General features: G+C 44.0%; 1 protein-coding gene across 4 annotated transcripts; it reads right to left on the bottom strand.

The window, feature by feature from the left end:
• Positions 1-200: 200 nt before the first annotated feature.
• On the bottom strand, positions 201-22,601 carry LOC133491957 (vacuolar protein sorting-associated protein 26B-like). 4 transcript variants are annotated; one of them, XM_061803729.1, is made up of 6 exons: positions 22,191-22,601; positions 19,615-19,771; positions 17,249-17,413; positions 16,992-17,167; positions 16,770-16,912; positions 201-874 (listed from the first exon to the last, which is right to left on the bottom strand). In XM_061803729.1, exons 1-6 carry the CDS (start codon positions 22,411-22,413, stop codon positions 776-778), a joined length of 963 nt encoding a protein of 320 aa, XP_061659713.1. In that variant the 5' UTR covers positions 22,414-22,601; the 3' UTR covers positions 201-775. The 4 variants fall into 4 exon arrangements, with proteins under 4 accessions (XP_061659713.1, XP_061659712.1, XP_061659715.1 ...); XM_061803728.1 differs by lacking the exon at positions 201-874 and adding an exon at positions 12,234-14,570 and having other exon boundaries at positions 22,191-22,599; XM_061803731.1 differs by lacking the exon at positions 201-874 and adding an exon at positions 15,855-16,234 and having other exon boundaries at positions 22,191-22,600.
• Positions 22,602-22,889: the final 288 nt, after the last annotated feature.

Below are 22,889 nucleotides of genomic sequence, written 5' to 3'. Positions count from 1 at the left end.
CCTACGAAAACAAAACATCTAAATTTGTGGATAACACAATATGACTTTGCTGGCCAGCTCGTTAACCTGCAGGATAAAATAAGAGAAACACACACACAAAAAAAAAAAAAAAAAAGCTGGACTCAAGATGATGTGAAAACGGCCATAAAAGGTATCACATCTCATAAAGTTGATGTAACATAATTCGTCCAGGGAACGGAAAACTCAACAAAACATGGTGTCATGATATCCATCTGCGAACTGCCCCACTGCTCCCATGCAGCGATTTATTGTGGTGGTGAGTTGGTCAAAAATTGTATGACACACTGATAAATGCAGCAGGAACGTGTACACTGGTATCACTGCTCTTATCTGTGACTGCGTTTCCATCCAAAGCAGAGGATGTACAATTGGCCGCATCCATCTTTGGACCTCCCCTTGGGTTCTCCCGAAGGCGAAGGTCCTCTTGGAAAGATGGAGATCTGACATACATTGATGCAAATGGCATCCCAACTGCATACCAGATGAGTATAAATTGGTTAACGAGATTGCTGCAGAATGGGAATCCATCTTGTTATGGATAACTCTGAAGAAAAACGTTGACAGAGTCAACTACATACATTACAATGTACAGAAACTAGGTAATCGTACGGAAGCAGGCTTTATTGCCATAAGGGAACAACCAGCTGCAACCTCACTCATGACGTTCCAGAACCGCATGGCGGTCGACATGCTCCCGGCCGAGAAGGGTGGCGACTTCTCAATGTTCGGTGACCAGTGTTGTTTATTCCAAATATCACAGCACCTGATGGGTCACGCACAAGGGCCATTCAAGGCCTCCGCACCCTGAACCACAAGATGAAGGAGCACTCTGGTGTAAACACATCAGCCAGGTCTGAGTGGTGGGAAAAGAAGAAAAAAAAAAAAAAGTTTGGCAAATCTAAAAATTTGGTGTTCTCTGTCCTAGTTTCTATCGCTGTTTGCAACTATCCTTGCATTGTGTGGATGTTGTTATAATCCCTGCATAAAGGCATCACTTAACCAACTTATAACCACTGCTTTTGCCCCGACAAATTCAAAATTGACAGAAATATATCCGCTATTGACACAACAGAGTAATGACAGTGATATTGTTGACCACGATGATGACGTTATGACTTCTCTTCCAGACCTGTTCTCTGCTCCAATTCACTTACTGTTTCTGCCTGCAATGAAGAAATGCTTTGCTCTGCTCCAATTCAGTTACTGTTTCTGCCTGCAATGAAGAAATGCTTTACTCCAATTCAGTTACTGTCTCTGCCTGCAATGAAGAATGCTTTGCTCTGCTCTAGAAAACGTGGTAACAAATGTAGGATAAACAGGGGGGAAATGTAGGAATAATTGTGATCATAATTATCATACATTTGCTTCCAATAAAGAAATGCTTTGCTCTGCCCTAGATAACGTGGCAGCCTCCTAGCAGGAGATAGCAAGAGCAAAAACATCTAATCATCAGAACTGTTAGAACTGCTGCCTGTTAAAGAAATGATGACCAGACACGTATTCAGCAATCTTCCACACATGCACATGAACAAACATGTACGTACACCTTGTTTCAAACTGTTTTGCTTGTCGTCTCCTTTTTGTAACATCCATGTAGATAAGGGGCGTCTTAAAACTAAATAAATCGAGGCGCTGAGGAGAGGATAATCAGTGAGTGCAGTGGTGAATTGTACGAGACAGTTCCTCTCCTCTCTCCTCGCGGGACTTGAACTGGTGTCTTTGCTTCCGTTTTTGTCCTCTTTAATGAATGTCTGGTTGGTGAACCTGACAGCCTTAAAATAACTTACTGAATTAATATAACATAACTGTAAATTAAAAATAAAATAAACAAATACATAACGAAAATAGAAAAGTGAAAATTTAAAACTCAGAAATTATCATTTCCAATTTCAACTGATATTAGTATAACAAGATACAAAACGGTATTTAAAAATTTTCATTAATAAAAATTCTTGAACAGACAAACTTTATCTGAAGAAAAGTTAGATGCACTGGCCGAGGAATAAACACGAACGGTCTGTACTCGCAATGTTTTGAAAATGCTGAAAGTTTAGTTCAACATAATCGGCGTTCGTGGCAACAAGCTTGCGATACATTATAAACAAACATTCCTGTCGGGAATCGTCACGTATTGTTGTGGAGAGAGGGGGCACGCATCACGGGACTGCCGTAAATATGAGGCCGGCTTGCTAGAACGCGGCGTTGTGTGCATGCGCTCGACGTATTGGCCACACCTGAATCAAGCGACGGGGTGGATGATAGTCGAATGTCTTTTTGTTTTTTTTAACGCCTTCACACTGCCTCGCGATCGATGCAATGAGCACCCCTGGTGTGACTGAATTTCCTTTGACATGGGTCATGATGTGGATGACTTTCGACATAAACGCGCTCGCATTACGTGAAGCAGTTCTGAACATGCGCTTTCGTACATGCTCAGTATGGTAAACTTGCATTTCCTGTTTCCGGGTGAATACCGGTTGTTTTGGAGCAGGCTTGTTTAGTTAACATTTATGAAATAAACACGTAAATTAATGTCAAGACCACACAAAGTAAGCGACGTCTTGAGAGAATGCGAGGGGAGGGGCGTTACTCTTACTCGTGTTAGTGCCTCAAGATGGCTACGCTCGTGAAAGCAAAACAACAAACTCAAACGCATGTTGTCAACTACTAACCGGATTAATTTTGGGCAATTTTTCCTTAATATTCTGGAGTAATTTTTGTGAAAATTAAAAAAAATCCGGAATTCCAGGAAAATCCAAAGGACTTTCATCACGGCTGTGTGATCACAGCCTCCAGACAGATCCATACTCATTACAGAACAGATATGCCCTTTGCTGGTATTTGGTCTTAAGACCGCATAGTTTCAATTCACAGGAGCATTTTACATCCAAAAATGTGGTTGTGTAAAGGTTCACTTATATGCCCCCTCTTGTGGCCAAGGAGGACATGGATAGAAGGGGTTTGAATTCCTATGGGAACCGCTCCTTCTCATTGGTACACAGTATGTGGATGGTAAGAGTAAGAATCAGAAGTCAGGGTGTGCAAGGCGTTACTCAGCCCATTACCTCAGGGAACGTGAAAGATAAGTTGCTATTTTTGAAATGTGATGTATGTTGTTCAGTGCAATGAAGAATGTACTGATGTACAGTAGATATTGGGGAAACAAAACAACCACCAATGACCGGCGCCATGTAATGTGAGATTTTGGGGAACAACCTCTTTCACTCAGTCAGCGCTTTGAAGATGGGTCGTTGGCCGGGTCTTTCAACATGACAATGACCCGAAGCACAGAGGCAGGAAAACCAAGGAGTGGCCCCGTAAGAAGCATATCAAGGTTCTGGCGTGGCCTAGCCAGTCTCCAGACCTAAACCCAATAGAAAAACTTTGGAGGGAGCTGAAACTCAGTGTTTCTCAGCGACAGCCCAGAAACCTGTGCGATCTAGAGAAGATCTGTGTGGAGGGAGGAGTGGGCTAAAATCCCTCCTGGAGTGTGTGGAAACCTGGTGAACAACTACAGGAAATGTGTGACCTCTGTAATTGAAAACAGTATCACATACTAACATTGGTTTTATCAGGTGTTCAAACACTTATTTGCAGGTGTATCACAGAAAAAAAAATAGTTGAAAAAAATCATACATTGTGATTTCTGGATTTTTCTTTTTAGATGATCTCTCTCACAGTGGACATGCACTTCAGATGAAAATTTCAGACCCCTCCATGATTTCTAAGTGGGAGAACTTGCAATATAGCAGGGTGTTCAAATACTTGTTTTCTTCACTGTAAGTGAGAGAGAAGTATCTTCTCTGAGTTTGATTTAATAACTTTATACATTGCAGGAGAACAACTTTCACTTCCTTTGTCTATCACTGACCTGCTGAATGAAGCGTGTCACGTTTTATGCCGAAGGGTCGGGTTAGTGGTACGTAAATGCGTCATGTCATGCAAGAGAAAAGTCTATTTGCCCGTTTGTTTCACATCAGACTTTAAAGACAGAGCACTGGGTTTGATTACGAGCCAAGTCAAATCAATAAAGTACAAATGAATTTACCTCGCTTATAAAGACTACAATGATATTACTCGTGGTCTTTCCAAGTAAAAAGTACTCACCCTGCTTTACATTGACAGTACGATTCCACTATTTTATCCTGTTGGATTTCAATATGAAGTTTGTGAGGCGTCAAATTTTTTTGCATCGATCGCCAACGTTTCACTGTGACTCTGACACTGCGTCCTGCTCCGTCTAAAATCTTAATTCTCTGTACATATCCTTGCGTGAAATAGTTGAGACCTCTCTGTAGAACTCTCTTGAACAAGTCTTGACGCATTTGACAAAAAACATACCCCAATATTATCTGGAATACCCGGTAGAGAATCGACTTTAAACATGTTCTGTTCAGTCACCATTTTGGAAGCTTGTGGGACATGGCTGGCCGAGGGGAAGATCCGTATGAACCCCCCAAAAAATTGAGGCTGTTGCCAATAGGTCTACCCCTAAATCGCGTTTTTACGGTTCCTGGAGTTTCCAAATTTCTATTGGAAATTTATAAGGAATTTTAGTACTCTAGCTGGGCTGTTGCATGAGCTCATCTCACCACACTGACCATTTGTATGGGACCTCTTATGTTTATGTCAGCATTCAGAAAACTCCAATTGGCATTTACCGCCGCCCCCATTTTCACCCTTCCAGACCCTAAACTCCAGTTCGTCGTGGAGGTAGATGCACCTGAAAACAAGTATAAGTGCGATAAGATCTCAGAAGTGTCCCAAAGATGGCAAGTTACATCCTTATGCCTATATTTCCAAGAAGCTCAGCACTGCAGAGCGAAATTAGGATCTCGAGGTTGGCATTGGCTGGAGGGTGCTCAGGTTCCACTCATAGTTTGGACGGATCATAAAAATCTGGAGTACCTCAAGACAGCTAAGAGACTTAATGCAAGGCAGGCTATGTGTGAGTTATTCTTTTCCCAATTTAACTTCATGCTCTCATACCACCCAGGCTCCAAGAATAGTAAACCTGACACCCTCTCACAAATCCACCATGAGGAAAAAAAAAAAACGCATCCGAGACCCAGACGATACTACCGTAATCTTGTTTTGTCTCTATGTTTGTCTGGGAGGTCGAAAGCTTAGTCAAAGACGGGTTGAAGGATACATGCTCCCCTGAGCAGTGCCCGAAGGGTAGGCTTTACATGGTCCCGCCCTCAAGGGGCAGGTTTTTTCATTGGGCACATACGAAGAGGATAATGTGTCACTCGGGCATATCTAAGACTCAGTCAGTTGTTGAGCAGCGCTTTGGTGGCCCAGCGTTCCAGGAAAAATGAGGGATGACATCAATGCATGTCAGGTGTGTGCGTGGCCTGGTCTGACAACTGTCGAGACTTTGTAACCGGACGACCAGCCTTACAGGGGAATACCACAGTTCTAGTCGTAGACTGATTCTCCAAAATGGCAGATTTCGTCCTGTTACCCAAACTCCCCTCGGCAAAACAGACTGCTGAGCATAGTATTTTGGCCCATGTTTTTAGAATTCACGGTTTCCCCACAAGTATAGTATCAGAGAGAGGGCCCCAATCCGTGACTGGTTTTTGGAAAGAATTCTCCCCTCTTGTGGGTACTACGGTCAATTTGTCTTTTGGGTTCCATCCTGAAACTAATGGGCAGACAGAGCGGGTGAACCAGGACCTGGAAAACAGGCTCCGTTGGCTTGCTTCGCAGGAGCCGCACACCTGGAGCCAGAGGGGTTGAGTTCTCACACAATTCCCTTCCCATGTGGATCCGTGGGTCTGTCCGTTTCCTGTTGGCATGGCTACCAACGAACCTTGTTTCCTGCCGTGTTTTCAGGGCTGGCGGTACCTTCTGGGGTTACCGAGACACAACAGGGGGACCTGGAAGCGAGCTTGGCAGATGCTGTTGCACCGGGGGCGGTCCTATTAGACCGGAGCGGACCGTAGGCAGACCAGGCCACCGGACTACAAGTGAATGGAATATTAACATCGTTAACGTTAGTTTATTTCTCCCCTTCAGCCTAGTTTTTCCCACAGCAAGGGACATCAGAGAAGCAACCAAAATGAAAATGTTCATAAACGTTTTTTTTTTTTTACACCCACTACATGAACATTTTTAGAAAAAATAATAGCACCCAAAAGAGCAACAATGAAAAGAAACGGCAACATTCCAGAAAATTCCACTCTGCATTTCACATTTGCTCCCCTTAAACTGCATCAATAATACTTCACTATAAGTGCTGTACATATGAAGGTGTTACAAATGCTTTTTGGTCAAACTACCACACTTTTTTCTTTTTTTTTTTGTTGACTGTAAGCAGGAGTCTCTAAGAGTGTAGTGGTACACCCACCTGACTTAGGTGCAGGGAGCGTGGATTCAGTTCCCAGTCAGTGATGTTATCGTTACGTGCCTTGCGACTGACTGGTGACCAGTTCAGGGTGGAGTTTGTCTTTCATCTGAAGTTGGCCGTGTTAGCCTCCCGCCACTCCTGCGACCCATGTGAGGATAAGCGGCCTGGGCAATGGATGGATGGCTTGCAACCAGACAGTATAAATATTGCAACACAGTTTGCAGCACGCCACCCCCCCATGCAAAACCAAGGCCTTATATCAACACCCAGAAATCAACCATCAACATCTCTGGGCTGAGCTCATCTGCAATGGACTGAGGCAATGTGGAAAAATGTGCTGTGTTCCGATGAGTCCACGTTTCATATTGCTTTGCAAAATGATGGCCGGCCTGGCCTTTGGGCCAAAGAGGAAAACGACCATCCCGATTAATATGATAGCAAACTTTTAAAACAGCTAACACGAGATGATGGTAAAGAGGTGCGCTGGTGGTCACGGCATAGGTCGCTGGCACATCTGTGAATGAAAATATGCAGCACATCAAGAAGTGCAAAATATGACAATGGAGACAAGACTGTGGAGCAACTTTAAGTTGCACGTCAAGCAAGAATGTGTAAGAATGAACAGCAACAGCTTTAAACTTCAGCGTCCTCACTTCCCAACTGCAGTGGTCCGTCACGATCGTGCCTTCCAGTCCTGGCTGGGCGTGGGTAGCACACCGGCGCTGATGAGGAGGCGCACACCTCCACCTCATCCCGACTGATTAACCTCGGTATTTAAAGGACCCTGGGGACGACTGGTCTTCGGCAGATCGTTGCCTCGTTCCCGCACTTCCGTACTCCTGACGCCAACCTCCCGTGTACCGACCAAGGCCTGTCTCCCGACCTACCCCGTAAGCCTGCCGTTACTGATCCTGTTGCTTGTTTGGACCGACTCCCTGGTAACTGACGCTGGCGCGAATAAAGGCTTATTCCTCACTGCTTACCCGTCACCTGAGTCGTGCATTTGGGTCCGCCTTCGAGTCTTGTTCTTGACATGGTCAATATGTCCCTGTCCCAGTTTTTTGGGAATATGATGCAGGGATCAAATTATAAATGCATGAATAAAATGATTTGAACGTGGAAGGTCAAGTGTCATGCCTGTAAACATTCTAAAGTAGATATTGTCATGAAAAATACATATAACATTATTCACTTCGATGTTTGTACAAAAAAATAAACATGAGCGGAGAGCGTGTCATCCGTGCACAAAGTTGCAGAAGTCTCATTCGACATTCAAGTGGTCGCCACATTGCCTGCGTCCTCTGTCCGTGACGTCACACTGGGACATTTGCCGTTGACAAGACGCTGTGCCGCCTGCTATAGGAGACGAACAACAGAGATATTCAGATTTTTCCGACGCCCCTTCTGCCACAGAAGCTCTTTTCAAAGAAGAGAACTATCTCACAACCGAGCGAGCAATATTACCCGATCGTTTCAAACCATATTTAGATGAGATGTGGATCATGACCTAACCCCATGTCTTGCATTTGGTTGAATATAGATTGAAAATATTTTCAAATCAATATATTGCATTCTATACAACAACCCAACTTCATTGGAGTTGATACTCCATTTCATGATGACAGAGTAATTCCGATGAGGACACCAACAATTTTGAGTAACAGAGCCTCATTTCCTCTATTCTTCTACTATGATATAATGGACTTACTGTCCATTTAGTTTATGCAATGCAGCCCAATCGAGGCACAAGCCAGTGCAATCTGTAAGCCGGTCCCAAGCCCAGATAAATGCAGAGGGTTGCGTCAGGAAGGGCATCTGGTGTGAAACTGTGCCAAACAAATATGAGCGTTCATCTAAAGAATCCCATACCGGATCGGTCGTGGCCCGGGTTAACAACGCCCGCCCCCGGCACTGCTAACCTGCAGGGCGTCGGTGGAAATTCAGCTACTATGTGTCGAAGACAAAAAAAAAAAAAATAGGAGGAAAGTAGATTCATCGACAGAAGAAGAAGAGGAATGCACATAGCCTACAACTGAGTGTAGGGACTTTGAATGTTGGGACTATGACAGGAAAAGCTCAGGAGTTGGTTGACATGATGATTAGGGGAAAGGTTGATATTCTGTGCATCCAAGAGAGCAGGTGGAAAGGTAGTAAGGCCAGAAGTTTAGGAGCAGGGTTTAAATTATTCTACCATAGAGTAGATGGGAAGAGAAATTGAGTAGGGGGTTATTTTAAAAGGAAGAGCTTGCTAAGAATGTCTTGGAGGTGAAAAGAGTATCAAATCGAAATAAATGGGGGGTCTTCTGTATTATGCAATTAGCGGCTATGCCCCAGAGGTAGGATGTGACCTAGGAATGAAAGAGAAATTCTGGAAGGAACTAGATGAAATAGTTCTGAGCATCTCAGACACAGAGAGAGTTGTGATTGGTGCAGATTGTAATGGACATATTGGTAAAGGAAACAGGGGCGATGAAGAAGTGTAAAGAACCAGGAAGTGGCAATGATTCGTAAGGGGGAAGTTAGAAAGCCACTGAAATGAATGAAAAATGGAAAGAAGTTAGTCCTGATGACATAGACTGGAAGGAAGCAATTTGGATGGGTGGCTGTAGAGTTTTGACCAAGTTGTTCAACAGAATACTCGCGGGCGAGAAGATGCCTGAAGAAAAGAGGAAAAGTGTTCTCGTTCCCATTTAAGAACAAAGGCGATCTTCAGAACTGTGAGAACTATAGAGGAATAAAGTTGATGAGCCAAACAATGAAGTTATGGGAAAGAGTAGTGGAGGCTAGACTCAGGACAGAAGTAAGCATCTGCGAGCAACAGAATGGTTTGATGCCGAGAAAGAGTGCTACAGATCCATTATTTGCCCTGAGGATGCTAGTGGAAAAGTACAGAGAAGGTCAGAAGAAGCTACATTGTGTCTTTGTGGATCTGGAGAAAGCCTATGACAGAGTACCAAGAGAGGAACTGTGGTACTGCATGCGGAAGTCTGGTGTGGCAGAGAAGTATGTGACAGGACATGTATGAGGGCAGCAGAACAATGGTAAGGTGAGCTGTTAGTGTAACAGAAGAATTTAAGGTGGAGGTGGGACTGCGTCAGTGATCAGCTCTGAACCCCTTCCCGTTTGCTGTGGTAATGGATAGGCTGACAGATGACGTTAGACTGAAACCCCCTTGGAACAGGGAGTAGGTGGAGTAACAATTAGAAAGATGGAGGCACACACTGGGAAGGAGAGGAATGAAGATTAGCCCAATTAAAACAGAATATGTGTGTGTGAATGAGGCGGGGGGGGGAGTGTGAGGCTCCGTGGAGAAGCGATAGCGAGGGTGGATGACTTCAAATACTTGGGTTCAACAATCCAGAGCAATGGTGAGTGTGGTAAGGAAGTGAAGAAACGGGTCCAAGCAGGTTGGAACAGCTGGCGGAAGGTGTCTGGTGTGTTGCTGTATGTGACATCAGAGTCTCTGCTCGGATGAAGTGCAACGTTAAAGGTCAAGTGTCATCCCTATAAACACATTCGTTAATAGATATTGTAATGAAAACTATATATCACATTATTCACTTCAATGTCTACATGAAAAAATAAATATGAGCGGAGAGCACGTCATCCATGCGCAAAGTTGCGGAAGTGTCACTCGACGACATCCAAGTGGTCGCCATTATGGCTGCATCGCCTGTCCGTGACGTTACCCCAGACATTCGCCATTGAAAACACCTGGTGGACCCTACTATGAGAGACGAACACGCCCCTTCCGACACGGAAACTCTTTTCAAAGAAGAGAACATCACACAACCGAGTGAAGTCACGGGGGCAATATTACCCTATTGTTTCGAGCCATATTCAGATGATATCCGATCACGGTCAAACCGCCTCCCCATCCAATCCACTTCCGCGGTGGAGACGAGCCACCCCAGCAGACCAGGCCGGCCGGGGTGGCTCATTTTTGGCGCCGAGCCGGGCCGCTTTACGGTGTTGTTCACAGCCGTCGCCGTCCGCCATGAACAACACCGTTGTGCCGGGGCGCTTTACGGCATTGTCATCGCACGCGGCTTAGTGCAGCATTGTCGGCAGCATTCTTCAGAGCCGCCGCCGTCCACGAGCCCGACGCGCAGCCTTCGCCGAAGCCATGACCCGCGGACACGGCACCTCAGCCGAGGTGGCTTATCACGGAGCCGAGCCCGGCTGCTTTACGGCGCTGTCGTCGCACGCGGCTGAGTGCGCCATTGTTGGGAGTGTTGTTCACAGCCGCTGCCATCCGCGAGCCGACGCGGCAGCCTTCGCCGGCGAGCCCAACCCGCTCATTGACACATTTAGCATGCCTGCAGATCTTTTGTTACGTTATGAGAGAACGATTACGTGGTACGCTCCAAACTATTATTTTTATTAGCAGCAGTATACACACCTACCTGTCATTCAGAACCCAGGAAGCTCTTGTCCATTGCACGCGCGCAATCCATTTTTCACGATGAACCGGGTCTCTTGCAAACTTATGAAGGGTAAAGCCATCCTCCCGAGTGTTCGACCTATATCCAGCAATGCAACAAGCTGGCATTTTGGCTAACACGAAGGAACAAGGAGCCACCTTCCCGGGAGTCAAACGAATGGAAACAAAGGAGTCCACTCGAGGGCGGTCCTGCTACGTATGTCACTTCATGCTTCTTCTCGAAAACAAATCCCTCAATAGGATTTTCACGGCGGGAGTTAATAAAAGCTGTAGACGTCAAAGTCCTGTTTTGTGGTGAAAAAAAAACGCATGGTCCGTGTCGGCTGCTGTTTTTCCATTAATAACATACTAAAAGTCATGCATTTTATGACAGTGGTGAGGCTCGCGCCGATGTACGGGTTAGAGACGGTGGCACTGAAGAGACAACAGGAAGCAGAACTGGAGGTGGCAGAAATGAAGATGTTGAGGTTCTCGTTCGGAGTGAGCAGGTTGGATAGGATTAGAAACGAGGTCATTAGAGGGACAGCCGAAGTGAGATGTTTTGGAGACAAAGTTCGATGGTTTGGACATGTCCAGAGACGAGAGAGTGTGTGTATTAGTAGAAGGGTGCTGAGGATGGAGCTGCCAGGCAAACGAGCGAGAGGAAGACCAAAGAAGAGGTTGATGGATGTTTTGAGGGAGGACATGAAGACATGTGGGTGTTAGAGAGGAAGATGCGCGAGATAGGCTAAGAAGGAAAAAGATGACACACTGTGGCGACCCCTAACGGGACACGCCGAAAAGGAAAAGAAGTCGTCGCTTTCGTTAATGCAGTTTTATATGTTGCCTTATTTCAAATACTTCTCGTTTTATCCTCACGACGGCTGAGGGAGTCCTGGAGCCAATCCCAGCTGTCATTGGGCAGGAGGCAGGGTACACCCTAAACTGGGACCAGCCAATCTCAAGTCACATGGAAACAAACAGTCGCACTCACAATCACGCCTATGGGCAATTTAAAGTATTCAATTAATGTTGCATGTTTTTGGGATTTGGGAGGAAACCAGAGAGCCCAAAGAATATCCACACAGGCATGGAGGGAACATGCAAACGCTACACAGGGAGGCCTGGGGTTGAACCTGGGCCCTCAGAACTGTGAGGCCAATGCTTTCCTGCGGCATCACCGTGCCGCCCCTCTCGTTTAAATTTCAACATAACTTTGTGTTTGAATTATCTTAGTTGAATAATCGGTTTTAACTCATGGACTGCACTTATCGATTATACTTTACACTAATCAGTGCTCAAAACGCTTCAGAAAGCCTTAAATTCACCCATTCACACACACATTCATACATCACTGAATCCATAGGGAACATATCACTTTTAAAAGGACAAATTATGTGTCATTAATCAACGCAAACATTTTCCATTGCTCCCTTTATTTCAAAGTAAACAGAAACACAAAAAGATTTGTCATCTTTAAGAGAACGGGAGCTCAAATGTCAAAACACTTACAACAAGGAATCCTTTACATTGGGCATTAATAATGTACTGTATATTTATATTATAGAATAATAGCAAGATATTAATAATCATTGTATATGGTAAAAGATGACAAATCAATTGAGACATATTTCAATTGAATCTTATTCTTTTACACACTGCCCTGGTCTTTGTCTGTACCAGGGGTAGATAAAATCATGTACAACAAAAGACCACAAAAACAAATATCGAGCGGATACACAGTACTTGATCCGAGATTTCAAGGATGTATTTTTAACAGAATTTCCGTAAAGCGGAAGGACACGGTTGATCAAGTAAAGACAAAACATTTTGCGTTCAATGCAATATAATCGTCATTGATGACTACTCGGTGCAGTCGACTTGGGTCGCCATCTTACATGATCAGCGGGGTACACGTTATTTGACAAAGGGCAGTTGATGCAACTTCTTGACAAAGACACAACAATGTGCCTTTTTATTCCGATAACGCATGTGAAATCTATAAAAATATATGGATCTTGTACAATCACGTAGCTCGGAGTTAAAGTCACTGCTGTGGTTTTTGTTTTTATTCCCCCCAAGAGTGGGGAAAATTAAATGAAATGACTTTTTTTTTTTTTTTTTTAACTTGACAAAATGCATCTTGAAGTAAAAGATGAGTGTATTTCAGTTTGTACCCCGACACTGCATCCACACACTATATATATATATATATATATATATATTTTTTTTTTTTGGCAATCAATCCTGAGGCACAAAGCAGACTTACAATGAAGAGACTGCGACCAACAATTACAACAGAAAGTCCGTACAAGCGTCTGGTCAATCACAATCGTGTCACACATGTCCATAATTGATAGGAGACGGTGGTGCCGATCAAGGCACACAGACCAGGAAAACAGATCAGAGTGCAACTGAAAAGACCGACGAGTCCTGCCACAGAGACACCCGCAGTCGTTTTACATCTTGAAAGGGAGACTCCCTGTCCCACAATTTGAAAACCTCTCTTCATGTCTGATTATTTGAATATTTTCTAATAATTGGAATAACAGAATTCAATTTGCGTGTGAAAAGACAAAGCTACGCATGCTTCACGTAAGCGTTCTAACACCCGAGGCTTTCAGAATGGCTCGTGAACAAGTCCAGCCGTCCACGTGGTGTACCACTTAACTGTGTACTCACTGGGTCGTGGGTTAATTGTCTTTGGGTGAGAGGAGGGGTGCGCTCTGGATCGGTCGCCAGCAAAAGGTAAGGCAAATTTATTTGTATAGTTCATTTCATACACGAGGTAACTCAATGTGCTTTAAGTAGTACACTTGCGTTATACATGAGAACACGCGCTTTAGAAAATGTGGATAGTTTTAGTATACTGTGGTTAACGTCTCTTTATACTCATATGAAATTTAGGAATGTTGAACACTGCCTGTACATCAAATTAAAATTACATGTCTCAGAAGCCGAGCAACAACACTTACGTGATCAACTGACTTTGGGGCTTCTGTATTTAAACATTAGCAATACATTAAACACACAACATAAATGTGAATATTTGCTTGATCTGTCCAAACTATATATATATATATATATATATTTTTTTTTTTTTTTTTAAATGGGAAGCAAGCAATGTGACTGCTCTGGGTAAGGCATTTAGCATATTTGACGCTGTTAGAAAAAAAGTCATTTCTCATGGGATGTATGAAAATACAAAAGCACACGATTCATTTCCTCTTTAAAGATAAGCAAATAAAAGTTGCAATTAAATAGTGAATTGATAAATGTGAGATTTATAGTTGACCACAGCTGCAGTACAAAGTGGCAAGACGTGCACACCTTAATTCAAAATGGATTTGCTAATTCTAAATCACAGGCACGAAGAGGGTGAGATACGCAAAACAAATGCTTTTCATTAGTTAATTTGGTCCAGGTTATGCTTAATCCGGAAGATTCACCGTCACAGTAAAATAATTTGTCACCCGTCTACACGTGAAGATGTTTGAAACAAACAAATGTCATAAATTGCAATTTGAGCTCGTCTTGTTTCCCTGACAAACACTTACCCAGCAAAAATGAGAGCACATTCTCTTCTGACGCACAAACATGACATTCATATTCACAACTCTTTTGCCACAAGTGGGCTGGGTTTTAACCGTCCTCTTCGTTAGCGTGGATTTTTTCAGGGTTGGACGAACCTTCGAAGCGTTGGGAGGCGAGAATGGCTTGATGAGACATGCTCTTCCTTGCAACATCACTTTTCCTCCACAGGGTGATTTCCTGCAACATTATGAACATTTTTTTTTTCTCCCCCCCCCTTTCTGTACAAATAAAGATGTACCAGCTGAGCGGAATACAGGTGTCAGTCACTCGCATTTGACGAGTACGAACGCGCTCGTGCACCTCCGTGCTCGCAAATCTGCACAGTCGAGCACGAAAAAAATGTAAAATTTGTTACGAGTAGAAAAAAAAAAAGACGTCGCTTATTTTGTGTAGTCTTGACATTAATTTTATAAACGTTGTTAACCAAACAAGCCTGCCTCAAAACAACCAGAATTCACCCGGAAACAGGAAATGCAAGTTAACCGTACTGCGCACGTACGGAAATTAGGCCGAAAGCGCATGTTCAGAGCTGCTTCACGTACCGCGAGCGCATTTACGTTGAAAGTCATCAACATCATGAGCCATGTCAAAAGCATTAAGTTACACCAGGGGTGCTCATTGCGTCAATCACCAGCCAGTGTGACGCCCCCCCCCCCCCCACCCCAGTTAGACTATCATCCACTTCCGTCGCTTGATTCAGGTGCGGCCAATACGTCGAGCGCATGCACATAAAGGCGCCTTCTAGCAAGCCGTTCTCCCATTGACAGCAGTCCCGCGATGCGATGCGATGCGATGCGTGCTCTCCCCCCATAACAATACATCACAATTGCCAACAGGAATGTTTGTTACAATGCATCGCTAGCTTGTTGCCACTAACGCCAATTACGTTGAACTAAACTTTCAGCATCTTTAAAACATTGCGGGTATAGACCGTTCGTGTTTATTCCTCGACAGGCCAGTGCATCTAACTTTTCTTCAGACGAAGTTTCTCAGATCAAGAATTTTTATCGATGAAAAATTTTAAATAGCTGACATCGGAAATGATCATTTCTGAGTTTGTTTTTTCCTTTAACTGATTTTCATCATACAAGTGTCCAGAAAAAGCTCGTCTGACTCCAACTTTTGTTTGACCCAGTTTTGTCACTGGTTTCTCCATATTTGGCAAAGACTGCCCCCTTTCCTCTGATTGGCTGTCTCCGCGTAGAAGAGCCAATTGTGAGCGCACACGTTTATGATGCGGACACATAATACAAACACATTTCAGGTGGTCAAACAATAGCGCTGACCTCTGAATTGGAACCAAAGAAGTCTCATATGTTCCTTTTATAAGATCACTCCATTCCTCTTTTGTTGTTACTCAACAATTAACTAACTTATCAGATTCGATGGTTGAGTCACAAACCTTCCCCCAAAAAGTGACGCTTCTCTTGGGAATGTAGGAATGAAATTCCATTCAAAAGGTACAAAACAGTAAACTTTATCTCGTCTGGCCAGAAGCTCAACACCCCAAAATCTCTGATCCTAGACTCACCCCTGGAGCAGAACAATTCAGCATATTTACCACGAGACAAAAGTGACTCATTATGGTCTGTTAGTCCTGATCAAGTGTTGACATATTCATCCAGAATTCTTGGAGGGTTGTATTTCCAGTACTTTTGTCGTGTAGTCAAATATGGAAACGGAAAGCTTGAATATTGATTGATTGACTGACTGATACAGAGAGCAAGAAAAAAAAAAAAAAAAAAAACTGATCTGTGGCATGAGTCTGGCAGTTAGTAGATGACTCGACTTGAAATGGCATTTCACCAAAGTCCAGAGCTTCTTCAGGAACCGACCCGAGCCTTCATAGAACACAAAAGGCCCTGGGTCGATTGCGGATATCATTAAATATCTAGAACTGTGCTGCTGCAATCATTATTTCTGGATCATAAATGTGAGATGCGACATATGTCTTGTGAGTCAGCCTTTACCTTACATGAATTTCATCAAATATAAGTTCAGAACTTGACAGCTTTGAGAATGCCACATGCTGCTCATGTTTTTGGATGAAAACCTACATGCTGCACAGCTTTACACTATTTTATATTATGGTTTGCTTTGGTGGAATCCTAAAGGGCAAAGCATTTTTTTAAAAAATAGATGCGTAATGTTTTTCCACATCAAGTTGCGTTACCTTGTATTAAATCAAAGGTAAAAACTCTGTGCAATTATGCCATCATTGGACTCGCCTGGACCACTCGATATCATGTCAAATAGATGAAAATGGTCATATCACTACAGTAGGGGCCACATTTAGGTGACACAAAAATAATGAAATCATAAATTGCCTTGGGAGTTCACCAGCAGAGAAGCTCCAGAGTCGTCGTGTGTGTGTACCTGCTGCTTGAAATACCGCCTCTCCTCCTCATCGATGAGAACCAAGTTGAGGTAGTAGCGCACTGAAAACTTCTTGTTGATGTCCCTCATGGTGGGCGTGATTTCATAGCCTGCTAAGAACAGCCTGATGGGGATGGACTCTCCTGCCGAGTTCAGAGGCAGACATGGTTTGAATCGCAGAGCAGCGTCATTTGCCGCCGGAGTTAAATCCTTTCAAATTACCTCTGACTGGTGCGCCGTCCATGATTTCATACTTGGCTATGGTATCGTTCTCGTGGTACACGTTGGGCCCGGTGCCAGTTGTTTCTCGCTTGATGATGTCTATCTCCATGTGCTTGATTTTAATCCGCACCAGTAAAAAGTAAATCTTTCCGACAATCACATCTTTGAGGTGATACCTGCAAAGGACACGATCTCCCTCTATCACGGACCAAAAAATGCTTTCAAACCACGTGCAGTTATCAGTGAAACACTCATACTTGGATTTATTGTACTCAAACTCTATGTGTAGACAGTCCTCGATGCCAACTTCCATCTTGATGGAGGAGTTGATGTCAGGATATGTGCTGAGTGTGTGAACCACAATGTCCACCTCTTTGCTGATGTCGCTCAGTCTGCGGCTCACTGTGGCTCTCAGAAAATAGCTGGAAGAAAAACAGGATTCTTGAAATAGAAATAGTTGGGACACAAGACCTGACTACTTTTCTTGATATGTTCTGTCATCAAAACATTTAGGGGAAAATGACACGAGCCAATTTATACTAGATGTACTACAAACTAGCCTTTAAGAAAAAAAAAAAAAAAACCCAAACAAAAAATGACTTCACACTGCACATATTTCGCTCATTCTGGGTCCCCTGGGGGACTAGCACCAGGTATGGTATGATTGGGGTGGGCACAGGGAACATATCTGTGCTGGTTTCCAGGCTGCCGGTCTTCCAGTTTTAATACATCGTCCACCAGTCTGTGGGGGGATAAGGCAGGGTCAGGCTGGGTCGGACGCTCGGCCAGACGTCCCGCCACGCTTTTCTCCCATGGATTCGATACATTTGCACATCCTCTGGGGTACTGGTTGGCCTGGGTGGGGGTCATTACTGCACCGTGACCATCTCACCTCACCCCCACCGGTTTCTCCAATTTTAATGCACTCCAACCCACCACACACACACACACACACAATCACAGTAAAGGGATAATGGTTGCCAGCTGGGGACATAGTAATATATGGGAAGAGTGTGGCTGGTGTGTCAACCCACAGGCGGGCGCAAAGAAATAAGCCCACCGCCGTGCTGATTTTCCCCACATCCTGTCCCGTCTTCTATTATTCCCCACCCCGGTTTACAAATGAATGCTGTCATGTCGCTTGTGCTCAGATATCTAGACTAGACTATTGTTCCGCTGCGATTCTCACACCTTTGTCCCCCTGCCCATTCCTCCGGTCCCCTCAAACTCTTTTCTGTCCGGCTGCATTTTCAATAAACATCAGAATAATTAGATAACGAAAATACACATGAGAAGGATTTCCAACGGCAAATTTATTGCAGCACAAAGGCAAACAGGTTCACCATTCCCCAAGACCATGCAGCTGAACAGGACAGGTTATTACAGTAATCCCTCATTTTTCACGGTTATTTGGTACCAGACCTACCACCAAAAGGTGAAAAACCGCAAACTGGGGGTAAATGCCGTCATCTTTTTAAATTTAATGGGGGTTTTTTTTTGTCTCGCTGGGGAAGCCGCAATATACCCTTATCAACGCGGCTTCCCGCTACAGCACTGTACCAAAGTATGTTGGCGGGTTTTTTTCTTTTTTTTGGGGGGGTGGTCCCCAGAAATCCGCAATACACTGAATCCGCAATAGGTGATCTGCAAAGTAGAATATCTACACAAGGGACATGTTTGATTTTATGTGATTTATTAATTCATAAGGTACTCCTTAGTTCTTGAAATGCACTTTGCGCACAAAATAACAGTAATTTCCAGCCTATAGGGTGCGACCCCCCCCCCCCCCCACACACGCTTTCAACCCTGCAGTTTATGCGGTGATGGGGCTAATTTGCGCATTTTTCCTAACGGCCGCAAGGGGGCACTTGAGCGTAAAAGGGAAGAGTGAGATCAGTGGAATATATGTGCCAAGGAGATGACTTTTACCGGTCTGGCCCTGTTAGCACTGCGCTAACGTGTTACTGCCGTATCTCAGTGATTTTTACCGGTATGTTTGTTTTTTTTTTTTTTTTTTTAACCGGCACTGCTAGTGCAGCGCTAGCGTTAACGCGGCGCTAGCGTTACCGCGGCACAGCGGCACTAGCGTTAAACTCTCGGTGTACCGTTTTTCTTTGTAAATATGTCATGTTTCAATATGGCCACTTGCAGCTTTTACACAGCTGCGCCATATGTATGTACCAAATGGTATTTCCTTTACAAATGTACTGGGTGAGGCTTATAACCAGATGCACTCTGGAGGCCGGGAATTACAGTATTTTTAATTTTTCGACTTTTAAATATCTACACAAGTTTCTCCTCATCTTGTGCTCAATGCAAGGGACATGTTTGATATTATGTGATTTATTAATTCACAAGTTACTCTTCAGTTCCTGAAATGCACTTTGCGCACATAATTATTACAATACTTTGGACAGAGCGGAAATCAAACCTTGAAGTCTTTGGGAAAATGTGGGCCCAGGGTGAGACATGTTGAGAATCCCTGCATGAGACTGCAGAGGTGGAGCTAACGTGGTTGGCTAGTGTAAATTGCAACGGTAGAAGGTAGGAAAAAGTATTTACGGGTGACTCAGTATGGAAAATAAGTGCCACGCAATACCCAAAGCACTCAAGCGGAACTCACCGTAATTTGACGTTCTGGCCAGTGTAAGCCTCATAGGGCTTTTCCACATGTGTAAACTCAAAGTCAAACGTCTGCGACTGAGTCAGCTCCCCTGGTCGTGCCAAGTCTTTCACCAAAGACACAAACTCATGGTGGTTTCCCCTGTCGTAGTAGAGCTCTGGAAGAAAGGAATCGATATATTCAGAAAGCTGCGGCAGGACATCTTCAAACATTCTATACCTTTGTGCAAATTCATTCAGTTCTGACAAGTGCACCCTGCTAAGGCCTGTGATCTGAGTTGAGAAAACAACTTGAGAAAGTCTTAGTATTGACAATAGTTTTCATCATTAGAATTTATTTTTTCAAGCTAAAATATGACGCCATTTGTGATTAAAAAAAAAAAAAAAAGTATTTCTTAACCTGCAAAAGCTTCAATATGTATGAATATCTACAGAATTAACGAGATACCATTTTAGCCCTTGCGATACTAAATGACATGTTCTGGCATATTTGTGTGTGCGCGCACGCATCTGTACACACACACACACACACACACACAGAATGTATATTATTCATTATGCGTGTTGTAAACATGTCATCAAATCAAATTTCAAATCATTAAACACCTGATTGGGCTTTTTAATTTGTTAAGAAAATAGTATCATGACAAGTTAACCTGTTTCAGGTTAAAAAAAAAAAATAATACATTTATTCAGTGTTGGAGAAAACACTCATTTATGGTAGCATCTGCTTGGTAAAAGTCATTGATGCACCCATTTCACACACAGCATCTCAATTGGATTGAAATCCCAACTTTGACTTGGCCACTCCGAAACCTTATTTTTTTTTTTTTAGTATTTTTTATTTTGTTTTAGCCATTAATACTTGGACCTGTGTATTTCGGATTGTTGTCCTGCTGTATGATCCAAGGGCATTAGAGTTTGAAGGCGCGAACTGATAGCCGGATAATGGCTCTGACAGTGGTTCGCTGGAGCCCCAAAGCCTTGGAAATGGCTTCCTAACCTTTTCCAGACTGATGAGTTTCAATCACTTTTTTCCCCTCATTTCTTCCTGAACTTCTTTAGAACGTGGCATGATGCATTGGTTGATGAGATCTTGTAGCCTACTTAACTTTCTCTGAGAGATTGTAGAGAGAATCAGGTTGGGTGTGGCTTGTGAAATTGATCATGTGGGGGACAAATAATTTTTCACGGTGCTGTAAGCTATACAGGCAACAAGCCATCTTTGCATGTAACTTTTGAGTCTCTGTGGTGGTGGTCGTCTGATGTGGTGCAGCCGCATATGGACTTCAGCAGACCATCTGTCATCTTTTTCCGTCTAAGCCTACCTCGTCCATCTTCCTCTCTAACACCCACTGCCATTACGTCCTCCCTCATAACATCCATCAACCCTTTCTTTGGTCTTCCTCTCGCCCTTTTGCCTGGCAGCTCCATCCTCAGCACCCTACCACCAATATAATCACTTTCTCGCCTCTGAACATGTCCAGACCATCGAAGTCTGCTCTCCTGAAACTTGTCAGCAGAACATCCAACTTTGGTTGTCCCTCTAATGATTTCATTTCTAATCCTATCCAACCTGGTCACTCCGAACGAGAACCTCAACGTCTTCATTTCTGCCACCTCCAGTTCTGCTTCCTGTTGCTTCTTCAGTGCCACCGTCCCTAATCTGCACATCATGGCCGGCCTCACCTTTGCCCTTTGTCCAAGCAGAGACTCTTCTGTCACATAAACCACCACGCACGCACCTTCCACCAACTGTTCCATCCCGCTTGGACCCGCTTCTTCACTTCCTTACCACACTCACCGTTGCTCTGGATTGTTGACCCCAAGTATTTGAAGTCGTCCACCCTCGCTATCTCTTCTCCCTGGAGCTTCACTCTTCCTCCTCTGCCCCTCACATTCACTCACATATATTCTGTTTTACTTTGGCTAATCTTCATTCCTCTCCTTTCCAGTGCATGTCTCCATCTTTCTAATTGTTCCCCCGCACGCTCCCTGCTTTCACTGCATATCACAACATCATCTGCGAACATCATGGTCCAAGGGGATTCCAGTCTAACCTCATCTGTCAGCCTATCCATTACCACTGCAAACAGGAAGGGGCTCAGAGCTGATCCCTGATGCAGTCCCACCTCCACCTTAAATTCCTCTGTCACCCTCACCTTTGTTCCGCTGCCATCATACATGTCCTGTACTATTTTTAACATACTTCTCTGCCACACCAGACTTACGCATGCAGTACCACAGTTCCTCTCTTGTACGTGGAAAAATACTTGAAAATTGAGTGATGAAGTGAATTCCTCGAATGTAATTGTGATTCGAATCAGGAAAACCAAATGGAATTGAAGTGAATTCCGTAATGAAGTAAATTCCGATGTCTCGCCGACGTCGTCACGGCTAGCCAATGACTGTCGTGTCAGCTGACCTGCGTGAGCTCGGAGGACCGCAAGCGTCACGAGTCCTGACGCCTCTTGAGCACTCTTTTCAAAGCAATTCTCAGACTTTTGACTGAATTCCCGCAAGGTTTTCGCAGCTGCGAAGTAATGCTCGCCAGCCCCTGTCAGACTTGCGGCTCACCTATCTGGCCAACAAACTCGATCTTGATTCCGTTGTGCTCCAGCCGCTTGCCAGGGTGCTTGAGCGTGACGTTCACCTTTCCCGACACAGTTTCGCCGTCGTAAAAGAGAAAATATTTGTCCTTCCTGCCGTCCTCGCTTTTATGCTCCGTTTTCTTCCTTGTTTCGGCATCACTGAGAACTATATCGATGTCCGCACTTTGACCAAAACCAAAAAAGCTCATCACTGCTGCTCAGTTACGATCCGTGGTTGAAACGGTGACCAAATGCGCGCCCTCGACTAAATAAAAACCTTTTCTGGTTTTTTTTTTTTTTGGAGCAAGCAGCTTCCCTGTTGCTTAACTACTCGTCCGCTCAGATGAGTGATTGCGCAGGCGTCAAATGTCACGTGGCGGTTGATCGTTCAAGCAAGTCGATTTCGTCACAGATATCGTGCTAAATATGACACGCCCAACGACGACACTGGGAAAAAAAAAAAAAGGTCCAAATCATCAGCGCATTCCATGCGTGTCGAAGAACATGTATGATGGCACATTGTGATGCATAAGAGCGCGTTCAATGCCATATTATTACAAGGGATCCGAGAGTGACCTTTTTGACGTAAAATTATGTGGGGATGGGTATTTTTTTTTTTCAAAGGTTGTGTATTAAGAACGTATATTTTAGTGTCAATAAAAAGTAAACTGAAAGAAAATAAGTT

This window comes from Syngnathoides biaculeatus, chromosome 18, assembly GCF_019802595.1.
Source record: "Syngnathoides biaculeatus isolate LvHL_M chromosome 18, ASM1980259v1, whole genome shotgun sequence".
In the NCBI taxonomy this organism is placed as follows: Eukaryota; Metazoa; Chordata; class Actinopteri; order Syngnathiformes; family Syngnathidae; genus Syngnathoides; species Syngnathoides biaculeatus.
Note: the sequence above shows the minus strand (reverse complement) of the source record. Positions and strands in the feature narration are given on the sequence as shown.

Excerpts from the sequence above, each read along its gene's own strand:
- LOC133491957 (XM_061803728.1), bottom strand. The coding sequence starts at position 22,413 with ATGAGCTTTTTTGGTTTTGGTCAAAGTGCGGACATCGATATAGTTCTC. Across the intron at positions 19,772-22,190 it reads CGAGTTTGTTGGCCAGATAG|AGCTCTACTACGACAGGGGA; the intron begins GTGAGCCGCAAG and ends CCTTTCTTCCAG. Across the intron at positions 17,414-19,614 it reads GGCCAGAACGTCAAATTACG|CTATTTTCTGAGAGCCACAG; the intron begins GTGAGTTCCGCT and ends TTTTTCTTCCAG.